General features: G+C 40.3%; 1 protein-coding gene across 9 annotated transcripts in view; it reads left to right on the top strand.

Moving 5' to 3' along the window:
• Window positions 1–13,166, top strand: part of DLG2 (discs large MAGUK scaffold protein 2) — a 1,097,443-nt gene that overhangs the window by 146,465 nt on the left and 937,812 nt on the right. For all 9 annotated transcript variants that reach the window (XM_078390148.1, XM_078390151.1, XM_078390152.1 and 6 more), the window contains exon 5: window positions 2,465–2,563. In XM_078390148.1, the coding sequence (XP_078246274.1) occupies window positions 2,465–2,563 (99 nt within the window). The remainder of the gene's footprint in view (window positions 1–2,464; window positions 2,564–13,166) is intronic.

Genomic DNA, 13,166 nt, shown 5'->3' on the forward strand with positions numbered 1-13,166 from the left:
CTGCTGTTATTGAAATCATATTATAAATTTCCATTCACACAATGCACAGATAACATTGGTTCGTTTGGCCAGCCAATTGGTTCCCCCCCCCCCCTCACTGGCATGGCTTTTTAAAAATGATCCGATCCCTGTATCATTTCAATCCTTATTATTTCAGTGTGTGTGAACATTGCTGTCAATTTATTTATTTTGTGAACAGGTTGGGTTGGGGGGCACCATGGCCAACAGGCTTGTACATTTTTTTTTCATTTAAAAAAATACTAAGTAATAAATTGCTTACTGTTTCTTTCATACTTTTTCTCCACAACAATTTACCGATGGAGCACTTAGCTGATGTCTTCCTTACTGTACCCATTGTCAATGCTTTTATCTGTCTGATCGTTAATTTCCCCCTAGCTTTTCAACAACAATTCAAGTCCCTTTTAATGCTGCCCTACATTTATCTAGTGACATATCCCATCAGGTGGCACATTGGATAACAGTTGGAAAATGACATAGATATATATGCCATTTTTGTGATATGTACTTAAATTATTTTTTTAAAATAAAATTTTAGAGTAGCGGGGATCCAGAAAGAAGGATGGAAAATAAATCAATTTTTTTGAAATGGCACGTGAAGCCAACAGGGCACGTACAAATAGCAAGAAATATACTGATTGAACTGATAACCATGTGAATGGGCCCAGAGATATATATACCACATGACTTTACATACAAATGTATTTATATTAAAAAGGGAGGAGAAAGAAACAATTCAATGTTTTGTGTGATTAGGCCTTGAGACTTGGAAGGGCAGTTGTGAAGGTAGTAGATGAAATCATCAAGAGTAAGGATGTGTTAGTGGACACCAAGGCCAAGATCATCCGCGAAAACTCTTTCTGGCAAAACCCTTTGTGGGCTGCAGTCCCCTTTCTGCATCTGAAGTGATAAGCTGCACTCACAAAAGTTTCTGCTAAAAAAAGCTTTTTAATCTTTAAGATTCTATAAAACTCTTAGTTTATTTTGCTGCATCAGGGAACAAACCAAACCAGACAGAAAACTTGCCAGGCCAGTAAATCCATTCCTGGTAAGAGAGCCCCATGACACAGTAGTGAAATTGCAGTAGTGCAGTCAAGACTCTGCTCACCACTCAACTCCAGATTGATAAATCCATTCCTGGTGTTTATAATTTCTACAAAATTTGGTCTGACAGCCTAATGCGAGCTTGTATAATCTGCAGGAGCCTGTACGACCACTGAAGAAGGAGATACCAATTTTTGGAACAGATAGGCAAAGAATAATTCTACTGGTAATATCACAATGGATTCCTAGTGTGGTATTACCACTAGTGGATAGAGGTGGTGGATTAGGAGTTGCAGTGGATAGAGTGATGGACTTGTTGAGATTTTGATATGAAAATGTATTGAATATTAATGTTGTATAGATAAAAGTTCCCTTTGACATTTAGTCCAGTCGTGTCCGACTCTAGGGGGTGGTGCTCATCTCTGTCTCCAAGCCATAGAGCCAGCGTTTGTCCAAAGACAGTTTCCGTGGTCACGTGGCCAGCGCGACTAGACATGGAACGCTGTTACCTTCCCACCGTGGTGGTACCTATTTATCTACTTGTATTTTTACATGCTTTCGAACTGCAGGAGCTGGGACAAGCTACAGGAGCTCACGCCATCGTGTGGATTCGATCTTACGACTGCTGGTCTTCTGACCGTACAGCACAGAAGCTTCTGTGGTTTAACCCGCAGCACCACCACGTCCATGTACAGCTTAATGTTGTATAGTTAAATGCAAAATGGCTGATTTTACCTGAGTCCCTGTACTGATTGTATTCAGGTGTGGGTATCAAGGATTAAGACTTAATGTTGTACAGCTGTGGTACATGAATGAAACTTTGTGTAACCGAAAATGAAGTAATGTATTTTCTGATTGGTCACAGAACTGTACATAAGTCATGTGTACATAAGAACTGTACATAACTGGTCACAGAACTATACATAAGTTTTTATTTGCTGTAAGTCAGATCACTTTTTCCTATGCTGTGTGTTGCTTCATGTCATGTTATGCTGCAAGAGGAATGTCTATTCTCTATGTATATATGCAAATAGACTAAGTTGTTGGTTTTACTCTCTCAGTGTCATACAGTAGTGTCATAAGTATCTCTGCTAACCAATATCCCTTTACTCTGCTGATGTTATGAGAATACACATTATAATCAAAATTCTCAACAAGACTAGGACTCTGGAGGACAGGGTTAGAATCCCAACTCAGCCATGGAAACTGACTGGGGGAATGGAACTGGTAAAACCATCCCATAAATATCTCACTTACCTTATCTTGAAAGTTCTATTAGGGTTGCTATAAGCTGGCTATGACTTGACAGTACAGAACACACACAAACACAAGCACACACACAAAATACAATTTTGGTGAATATTGTTTGCTTTAATGGACCATTATCCTTCTTATTTTCTAGGCGGCAGCTTTGAATGAACCAAGTAGAGGGGCAGCACACGAAAATCAGGATAAAAAGAACCAGTCTTCTGATAACCATTCCATGGATGAAGCTACAAAAGTAAGTTCCCTGGCTGTATTCTTTATAGGCTTGATGATGTAACAAGGTAGGAAAAGAATAATTTCGGAGTACTGCCAACTGCGCAGGCTCTTTGAGGTGATGAGTCTTGTTCAGGTCTAGGCTTGGAAATGAGGAAAAGGTCATCAGGAAAACTAGAAATGGACACACACATCCACACTCCAAAAATATGGGGCAGAATTTATAGGGCTGGTGATGGAATGGTATAAAATCATCTGCAATGTGGAGAAAATGTGGACAGAGATCTTCCTCTCTTTTCCATTTTAGCTGGAATGCAGAGCCATTCAGTGAAATTTATTGCCAATAAATCTAGGACTTTTGCACCCAACGCGTAATCCATTAATTTTTGTTGCAGCAAATATAACACCTAGCAGTTAATTAATTAGCCATTAATAAGATTAATTAGAAGTAATAAATACTGTTTTATACTGCTTGGTTCCAGAAATTGTTCTGGCAGGCATGGGTTTTGATGGCTTTCAAAGGGGATTAGACAAATTTCATGGATTTCCTTTCATTATCCATGTCCCACTTTACACATTTTGAAACTCCAGAAAGCATACACTGCTTCTCAAATAGTTTCCGCTTAGCTCTGGCAAGGGAACATGTCTGGAATGTTCTCTGTTTCCAGAATTAATCCCTGCACTCAGGACTAGAAACTTGTAGAACCATCAGAAGAGGTGGTGATAATGGCAGGCCACTAGATTAGTGAAAAATTGGAGAAGAGGAAGCTGGGGCTTCTGCAGACTGATAGGAGAGCCCTGTGACACAGTGGTTAAACTTCAGTATTGCAGTCAAGACTCTGCTCACGATCGGTGTTCAATCCTGACGGATTCAGATAGCTGACTCATGCTTGACTCAGACTTCCATCCATTTGCGGTTGGTAAAATGTGCACCCAATTTGCTGGGGGGAAAATGTTGTGTGCATAATTATGTTGTAAACCATCCAGAGAATGCTGTAGCACTATGGGGACTATATAAGCTGAAACAACAACAAAAAGGGTTGATCTGTCGATCGTAATAAAGGATGTGTGTATGGGTGCTGCACCCCAAATTTTTGTTGGAAAAGGAACAACTGCGGCTTCTGTTATGAACCACTTATGGAGAGAACAAGCTATAAGCCCTTTCTTAATAGAATTCTTCAAGGTACAGGGACTCTTGTCAGATTAAATGTTGGCGCCCCTTGGTGAAAACATTAATTTACAAGGCAGTATTATTTTGCAGTTGCTCTTTTCGTTTTCTTCCAGCAGCAAATTATGACTTAGTTTCCAGGTAACTGGAACAGAAGACTGAATGCTTTTGGGAAGCTAGATTAGTTTTGTATTGACAAAGTAATGATAGTTGTAGCTGCGTGCAGCTCAACACCGAAGGGGAACGGAGAAATGTCTTAACATTGTTAATTTTCTTTGTTTCTTTGTTACAGTTCTCCTTTGTAATAAATAATAGCGTTCCAACTGGCTGGGACAAAGTTAAGAGTGTCATGGTTTCCATTATGATAAATCGAGCAACATTTTTGCAGGTTTAAAATTTAGTGGTGACAATATTCTTAGTTTTTGCCTACGAGTGTAAATGGTTATGGAAGCTTTTCAGATCCCGATTGTTTCACTCCCCCCGCAGCTGCCCTTAAAGAAAAAGAGAAAAAAATTGTGGATTACCCCTTTCAACATTCTCAAGTTGGAAATTAAAAAGGGAATAAAACTGAAGCTGATTGGGGTTGGAATGGTTCTTAGGTTTCTGAAATGTCTATACCACCCACCTACCCTTTTTAAAACAATACTACTCTGGAAAAGGTAAGTTGTTATTTTTCCTTTCAAGCCAACATAAACGTGCACAAGCATAAAAGATAATCATCTTGGCATTCAACACTTTCACAATGCAGAGGGAAATATTGTCGAAAAGCAAGCAATGAGGCAACCCCTGCATGACTTGTAGAAAGCTAGCATGTCAAGAAAATAGTCTGCAGAAAGCTAGAATATTAAACATCACAAATAACTTCCTGAAAGTATGAGCCGTTTGCTAATGGAATGAACTGCCTCAGGAGGTGTCTTCTAAACAAAGACTGTGTTCAAGTTTTTTCAGCTTTGCATATTGCCTTAGTAGGTTTGGCTGGAAGGGACCTTTCTGGGCTGAGGTGATGGTCAATCTATCCAGCAGTAGCTAAGCGTTCCTTTCCTACCTCTATATTCAAAGAGGAGCCCCACTTATCTGCTGTGTCTGCTTCCATTTCCCTCTTTTTAGTCTGTTGGAATAAGTGTGTTTGTTTGTTAGATTGCTGTTGATCTATTCATGACTGTAAGTAATGAAACATTTTTATTCTATTTATTTCTGCTAATGTCTCAGTGAGTTATTGAGACTGCAAGTGCCAGTTAATGAGAAAGTTATTCTCTTCTGATGAAGCTATTTTCTGTGCATCTCTGTACTTCTGCTGTGTAACAAAAAAAAATTAACCAGAAATTCAAAACTCTGCAACAGATTGGATTGTCATCCATCATGGATGCTTTATCTATGAATTTCTAAGTTAAGCTCAGGGCTGGAGACAGAGAGCTTTCAGGTCCTTTCCAGATTTTACAGTTCTATATTTTTGTGATTCTATATGAAGAATGAAAAGTGTAATAGCCTCATTTCCCCCCTGACCTGCTGGTTAGAAGTGCAGACATTCCTTGCAATAACCGGATCTTAGAATCATAGAAAAGTGAAGTTGGAAGGGGCCTTCAAGGCCAACAAGTCCAACCCCCCTGCTCAACGCAGGAATACAATTAAAGCATTCAGAGATTTCATTTTTCAGTGACTACTGATATTCTTGTGATACTCAGTGTATGGATAGAGTGATGGACTAGGACTCAGGAAATCTGGGTCCAGATACCTGTTTGGTTGTAGAAATACACTGTGTATGTGTGTGGGTAACAGATAAAACCACTCCTTAAACATCTCACATAACATTTACTTCCTTAATTTTAATTTCTGACTCTTTTATTTCAGCTCTAACCTCTGCCCTTTTGATAAACTATTTAGAACTTTAAGCTAGGCAACTTTTCCGTCGTGTCATAAAGAGGGGATTTGTTCACTTTTTACAGGGTTTCTAAGAAAAAAAAACTGAAATATTTGAATATTTCATATTCAGAAATAAATTGGATTGAGTTCAGTGGAGTTCATGTAGGAACTCAACACCTCAATCGTATTTTATTTTGTACCTTTCCAGTTATTACAACTAGAGCTGTCTTCTTTGTATTGAGGATCTTCTGCCCTGGGCAATAAAAATATCTGAGACTTTGTTCCTGAACCCATTTTGTTGCAGACAGACATTTGCACAGTGCAGTTTTTCCTATAAGCAACCCATGCTCTGAAAATATATACTCTATAGATTTGAAATATGCATGTAAAGCCTATAGCCCCATAGATCCCAGGGAGTATTACATAAAGAATAATCAGTTGTCTGGCATCTCCAACTCCTTCTGTACAACAGTGTCTTTACTCGCAATCTAAACTCTTACGTATTAGTGCAAACTTGCAATCTAAACTCATGTGTATGAGTGTAGGAGGCAAGAGAACATTGCTTGGAAAGATGTAGAATGACATTGTTGAGGACTAGGTGCCACCAGTAGAAAGGTCCTGTGTTGTATTTCCATCTGCAAAATATCAGGCAGCAGAGAAATAGATTTCGGGGCTGGTCTGGGCTCCAAGGATGATAAAATTGTGCTATGTATCTTAGAAAGGATCCTTAAAATTTTCCTGGCACCAGACAGACTGTGCATGTGACAGAAACAGACACAGAGAGACATGGGTAGGGGGGGATTAAATAAGAAAAATTGTGTATCAGAATTTGGTACGCTCTCCTCCTACCTGAAAGAGAGTATGGCTTAATAAGAAGCTGACAGCACATACCAGGATCCAAGTCTATAGAACTTGTGTCTTGAGTATACTCCTGTATTGCAGTGAGTCCTTGACCCTTTGTGCACGACAGGAGAGGAAGCTGAACACGTTCCATATGCATTGTCTCCGAAGTATTTTTGGCATCACCTGGCAGGACAAAGTTCCAAATACAGTAGTCCTGGAATGAGCTGGAATTTTTAGCGTGTATAAATTACTGAAACAGCAATATCTGTGTTGGCTCGGGCATGTCATGAGAATGGCTGACGGTCAGATTCCAAAAAATCTCCTGTATGGAGAATGAGTGCAGGGAAAGCGCCCCAGAGGGAGACCACAGCTGCAATACAAGGAGATCTGCAAGCGGGATCTGAAGGCCTTAGGAATGGACCTCAACAGATGGGAAACCTTGACATCTGAGCATTCAGCCTGGAGGCAGGCATTGCATCACGGCCTCTCCCAATTTGAAGAGACCCTTGTCCAGCAGGCCGAGGCAAAGAGGCAGTCACGAAAGCAGCCAAATCAGGGAGCTGGACAGGGGACAGATTGTATTTGTCTTCAGTGTGGAAGGGATGGTCACTCTCGAATTGGCCTTCTCAGCCTCACTAGATGCTGTTCCAAGTCCTCCATATAGAACATGTTACCGTAGTCCCTCGAGACTGAAGGATGCCTAATCTAATCTCCTACCTTCTTTTTTTTTCTTGCTCTTTCAAATTTATCCTCTCCCAGACAGAGATCTCAGACCAAAAGATAATCTGTTTAGGGGAATGGGTGAAGTGGTGACACTGAAAAGTTGAAATGATAGATATGAGAGAGGATTCATAATTTATCTTTCCTGGGTCTCCCTCTTTTTAAATCTTCCCCATATCCTGATCATCTTGTCAAAGGTGCCATGGGGAAAATACATTTGCTAAAAGAAAGTCTAGTTTGGTCAAGTATTGGATTGATTAGTCTGCTTTGTTTAGGAAAAAAGTGTATTCCCACTTTTTTTAAAAAAGGCTTCTGAAATATCATAAATCTACATAATATATAATATTTTAAAACTAATAAAAGGGTTCGAATATGCAAAATCATTTTTGGTCAGAATTCTTTCAGTGTTCATATAAGGTTTGCATAAATCCCCATGGCTAGCTACAGATAATTGATGAAATCCATGGTGGATTTTATATGTGCATTTGGGCACACAACTGAGATACAGCTAAGCATGCCATGAGTTAGGGACAATTGGTCATAGCGTATTATGCAAACCTAACACAAAGACCAGTAGGATTGTGAATTTCATGTATTAAAACCCAGAGCAGGATAGAATAATTCTGCATTACAGTACATCTTAGTGCCAGATGTGTTATCTCCCAGCCATGTAGGTCAACTCCGGGGTGTGGGATGCCCTATGGGCGTTCTGAGGGGGACAGCATTACAGCTGGAGAAACAGATGGAAAGTGATTAAATTTCTCAGTTCTGATCCTTTTAGAGAATGGCAGAAATTAAGAGCTTGCCTACTCTGGCATATAGTTATGATATATGACTACCTGATAGGACTGTTTGGCACAAGAAAAAAGACCTCATAATTGTTGTGGGTTTTTCGGGCTCTTTGGCCGTGTTCTGAAGGTTGTTCTTCCTGAGGTTTCTCCAGTCTCTGTGGCCGGCATCTTCAGAGGACAGCACTTCTGTGGCCGGCATCTTCAGAGGACAGAGTGCTGTCCTCTGAAGATGCTGGCCACAGAGACTGGCGAAACGTTAGGAAGAACAACCTTCAGAACATGGCCAAAGAGCCCGAAAAACCCACAACAGCCGTCAAAAAAGACTTCCACCGTTTGTGTTTCTACTTAAAATGACCCATCCTTCCCTTTTAAGAGCTGGCCCATATCCTTCTGATGTGGGGCTAGGGCATGCAATCTTTTTGGGAAGATTCCTTGAGATGCAAAATAGCTCTTTGTTCTGCCTTCATGGATTGAAACTAAGAATTAAAATAGATTGTGCTGAAAATAAGGACCTTTTTAGCCACCAGCCGGATCACACCAAGTTTGATTTTCCAGACCTTCTGATTTGCATCACTTACCGAGAGAACTATTTGTCAGTTCATTTTTAAACGTGAGGCTTCTTGCATGTTAATGATGCGCTATTAGAAAAACAGCTCCTTGCTTTATAACGTTGGGTAGCTATTTAAAATGTATGCATGGTGCTTTTTAAATAAGGCCATCAGCTTCCTTTTAGTGGGGAAACGGATAGAAATTAAAATGAAATCTGGAGAGCATCGGGTTGCTTCAGAAGGGATAACTACATTGGAAAGAAATGAGGCCTTATAAGCACCTTGTATATATATATTTATTGCTTTGCAGTTTCAGTTTTCTGTCCAGCTATAGGAACTAGTGCAGTGTGCATAATTCAACTGCCACTAATTGCTTTTGTACCAAAAGGAAATAAAGGAAAAGCAGCTGAATCATTATAGGCCATAATAGTTATATAAAACATAAGGTGGTTGATAACAGGTGATCTATAAAAGAAATATCTAATTGTATTGGGCTATTTTCCAAGCAGAAAACTGTGAATAGTGAAACCTGACCCACTATTTGCAGAAAATGGTCGTTCTGGGGGGTAAATTGAAGGTTTTAATGTGAACTTTCATGGACAAGTCCACTTCGTCAGACATAAAAGAGATGGCAAATCTTTACACATGGCATCAAAATACAGATAATCAAAATACAGAGGCCACGTTTGGTTTGTAAAAAAGTCAGTGGGAGTTTAACATTCTGGTGATAGCATCTTTGATATGCAGGTATTTCATTGAAGTTTGGCGCATTTTGGGGTGTGCCCACCCCCCTGAAAATTTGCCCATTTCTTGCCCATAATTGACACCTTTGTTTGTCCCAAATGGCTTTTTGGTTGGGGATGTAAAATTCCAGTCTTCCCCTCCTTGCCTACAAACGCAAAGAGTTTCTTGTGAGGATGAAAAGGAAATTTCTGGCATTTCAGAAAGAGTACTTGCATTGAAGAGAATAATGCTTTGTGGCCAAATCACCCATTTTTGTCTGGAATTGTGGAACTCACAGAATTCGTGCTGTTTGATGAGTTGTGCGAATTGCTCCAGACCAGGAATATTGCTGCCTTATGGGAGAACTTGAGGCATTGTGTGTGTTAATGGCATCTTTGGTGACAATCCTCTAGTAGTTCTTTGCATGCTGTGGGGTGTGTGTGTGTGTGTGTGTGTGTGTGTGTGTGTGTGTGTGTGTTACTCGTATGCCTCTCAAAAGGAGAAAAGAGATATTTTTGTGCCCATTCCTAACCCATAACAACCAGCATAGCTTTGAGTTTAGAATGTGCTTTCCAGCTTCTATGAGACATCAAGTCAAATGCATCCTCAAAAAGCGAAGATTTTTTCCCCTGTAGAACTTTTGCCATCATTATATACAAACTGATATAACAACTCTAATTGATTATGTGCTGGGAATTGACTAGCATTCCTCCAGTTGGCTGGTAGCCTAACTGCTGTTGATTATATGATTGTTCACAAACGTTAACATGGCTTCTTTCCTAATTCCCATTGATGAATATGTTTAACTGAAAGGGGTTAGAGCAAGAGGACAGATCTGGCTGTGTTTTGATCTCTTTTGATGTACTTTTCACTTTTACAGTGGATGCAACTCTACCTGAAAGGACTATGATTTCTTTTCTGGGTTTTTGCATGTCCATAATTTTTGAATGTGAAATGCTGCATTCATATACTGCTTTCATAGACTTACTTTGATACTCTTTTCTTGAAAGGTTAAATACGATGTTTTCTATTACTGGTTCCTCACAGAGCTGTCCTGCCACTTAAAAACAACAACTAGCTAGACTGAAATAATAAAAACGGCATGAAATGTCTTCAGTACAACTCAGCCCAGTCTTAATGCTAAGAAAAGTCAGGTTAAAGCACGGATGGGCAACAGTGGAGATATGCAGATTACGGGGGGCATTTTTGTACCACCTAGCATGCCTATGTCCTCCAGAGATCCCACATCTCAAAAATAATAATTAAAAAACCCTGGAGAAGTCTCCTTATATCCTCTTGGGGTTGATTTCGTAATGTTCTGAGATCACTATCAGCTGCTTTCCTCCATAGAGAATGTCCATACTGAAAAATGTGGGTCACTAGAAGTTATAAGGGACCTTTTTCATATAACTCGTGCTATTTTTTTAAGTGAAATCCTCAAAAGGCATAAGAAACCATTGTAGCCATCTTTAAAAGTATATAACCACTGTGTTAATCGTTATTAATCAGAATTATAATCCTAACCATAATCATAATCATTATAACTGGAGTTATTCCAAAATTGTTGGTTACAAATTTAATACAGTTGCCAGTGGCTGCTGGTTTATTTCCTGGAATTTAAAAACCAGCAATTTGCAAAGATGCCATCTCAACCCAGAGTTTCTTAGTACCTGACTCCTAATTTACAAGCTTGACCCCTTGATCTATCACCATTCATTAGTAATGCTGAGGAATAAGAAACAGAATTTAACAACAACAACAACAACAAGTTAAAGATGCAAATTAGCCTTTTTCACCACTACTATTCTCATTTAGTCTTACCCTCAGGGGAGTGTAATGCTGATTTTTTGTTTGTTTGTTTGTTTGAACGGTTTGGAAGTTTATGTTTCTGTGACAGACCTCTTTGTTTGACTGCACCAATGCACTCAGCAAATGTACAAATATTTACCGTTTTTAGCTTTTAAATGTTGTCTTTCAATGATGCAAGCTGCCTTGGGTCCTTTTTTAAACGTGGGGTAAAAATATTTCAAATAAATAGATAGAATAAAGATTAAAGACTTCCTGAGACAAAGGGAGTCTTGAGATGTCGGGAGGGCGGGGACTGAAATTTTTAAATTTCTGTAAAACGTCTGTGGCTGATGAGACCCATACATAGTGCAGATTATATCACGAGATTCCAACCTCTAAGATTATCATGTTACCAACTGCATTTGGCTATTTTGAAAAGTCACTGAGGACAAATGAAACCTCTGAAACAGGCCATTTCCTGTTAAGTCTCTCTCTCTCCCCCCGCCCCCCCATTGGCAATGTGATAACTTCAGGGTTTCCAGGATTGAAAAAAAGAGGATCTTTCTTTTTAAAAACGGAGCTGAAACAATTGGAGATGTATTTTAAAAGTGGTAAAGTAACTGAGTAAAAATCACTATGTTTGTGTGTGTGTGTGTGTGTGTGTGTGTGTGTGTGTGTAGAGCGGGAGTGAAATCCACACAGAGGGTGGGGGACAGTCTGTCACTCCAGAGTACATGGATGTTACCCTTTTCACACACCCTCCAAAGCTAAAGGAATGGGGTCAAGTTTGCAGTGTGTGTGTGTGTGTGTGTGTGTGTGTGTGTGTGTGTGTGTGTGTGTGTGTGTGTGTGTGTGTGTGTGTGTGTGTGTGTGTGTGTGTCACAAAATAGACCCAGTGTTCTCTCTTTCTTCTTTTTGCTCTTTTCTTAGGGAATGTCTGCTTATGGAAAGGCAGAGAGTACTGTTTACAGCTTACTGAAAACCTGGCCCAACTTCCAAGTATGATCTGTTCCTTCCACGAAATTTTGAAGGGGTTTTCTGATTGGTGGTTACCGAGTTGGTCAGAGAGAGAGAAAACTTAAAACAGCCTAATGATATATAATTTCTGCCGACGTGGTTGAGTAGAAATTGCAAGGGTATGTAGAAAATGGGGAAGAGAGCTGTGAACCATCCGGTTCAAGACAGACCGAGAAAGGAGCTTAGGAAGTGGCCTTATGCACACACATGTACACACACAACACACACACACACACACACACACACACACACACACACACACACACACACACACACACACACGATATTGCACTGCTGTTAAGTCCCATTGGTTTCAATGGCAAAAAAAGTTTATCTTTTCTACTAAAATCATCCTTGCTATTTATTTCTGCATCTTTGCCGCTGGATGAGAGAGAGAGAGCAAGCTGCACTGACAGCAAAAGAGGCATGAACGATAGAGACATGTAGGTGACACTTATGTCCCACCTGTGGCCCACCTGTCTGCTGCCCGACAGCAATAGTAATACCGATGCCACCGGCAATCCAACCTGTCGAAAATCCATCCACTTCGTTCTGGATGGTATAATGTTCTGGCGCTCCAGCTGGCTGGAGATCTCTGTGAGTTAGATATCTGGCTGCGGAAACGGAGGTTGGTAGTTCAATTCCCAACTGGGCTTCCAGGGAGAAGAGCCAGCCTATGTGGCCTTGGGCAAACTGCCCACAGTCCCAGGGCACCCTCAGAGGAATGGGAATGAGAAAAGACCGCTGAAAAGGTTTGCCATTGATGATGATTGTTAATGTAGTGGTGGGAAGCATGCTACAAGCAGGCCACAAGTAGCTAGCTACATATGCTACATAGGGCTCTTTTGTATGCCACAAAAGGCTTTTCAACTCCCAGTGTCCTCTCCCCCCCGTTTTTGGAGGGAATCATCTCTCTACAACCCTCCAGAGAATGCAGTTCTCTTCCTTAATGCTCTTTTATGTGATATTTTTCCCAGTATGTGTGCCCCTCCTCTCTTCTAGAAGGCTGCCAACTCCAAGCTTAGGGGACCAGCTGTCCTCAAAGCCAAGCATAAAACATTATATGTTAAAAGGAACTCACTGAGCTACCCGTTAGCCCTTGGCAGACAAGTTGCTCATATCCTTACAGCAATTACAAACAGTTGTGTAATTAGTGCCCCCCTGGCA

Source organism: Pogona vitticeps, chromosome 3 (genome assembly GCF_051106095.1).
Source record: "Pogona vitticeps strain Pit_001003342236 chromosome 3, PviZW2.1, whole genome shotgun sequence".
Classification (NCBI taxonomy): Eukaryota; Metazoa; Chordata; class Lepidosauria; order Squamata; family Agamidae; genus Pogona; species Pogona vitticeps.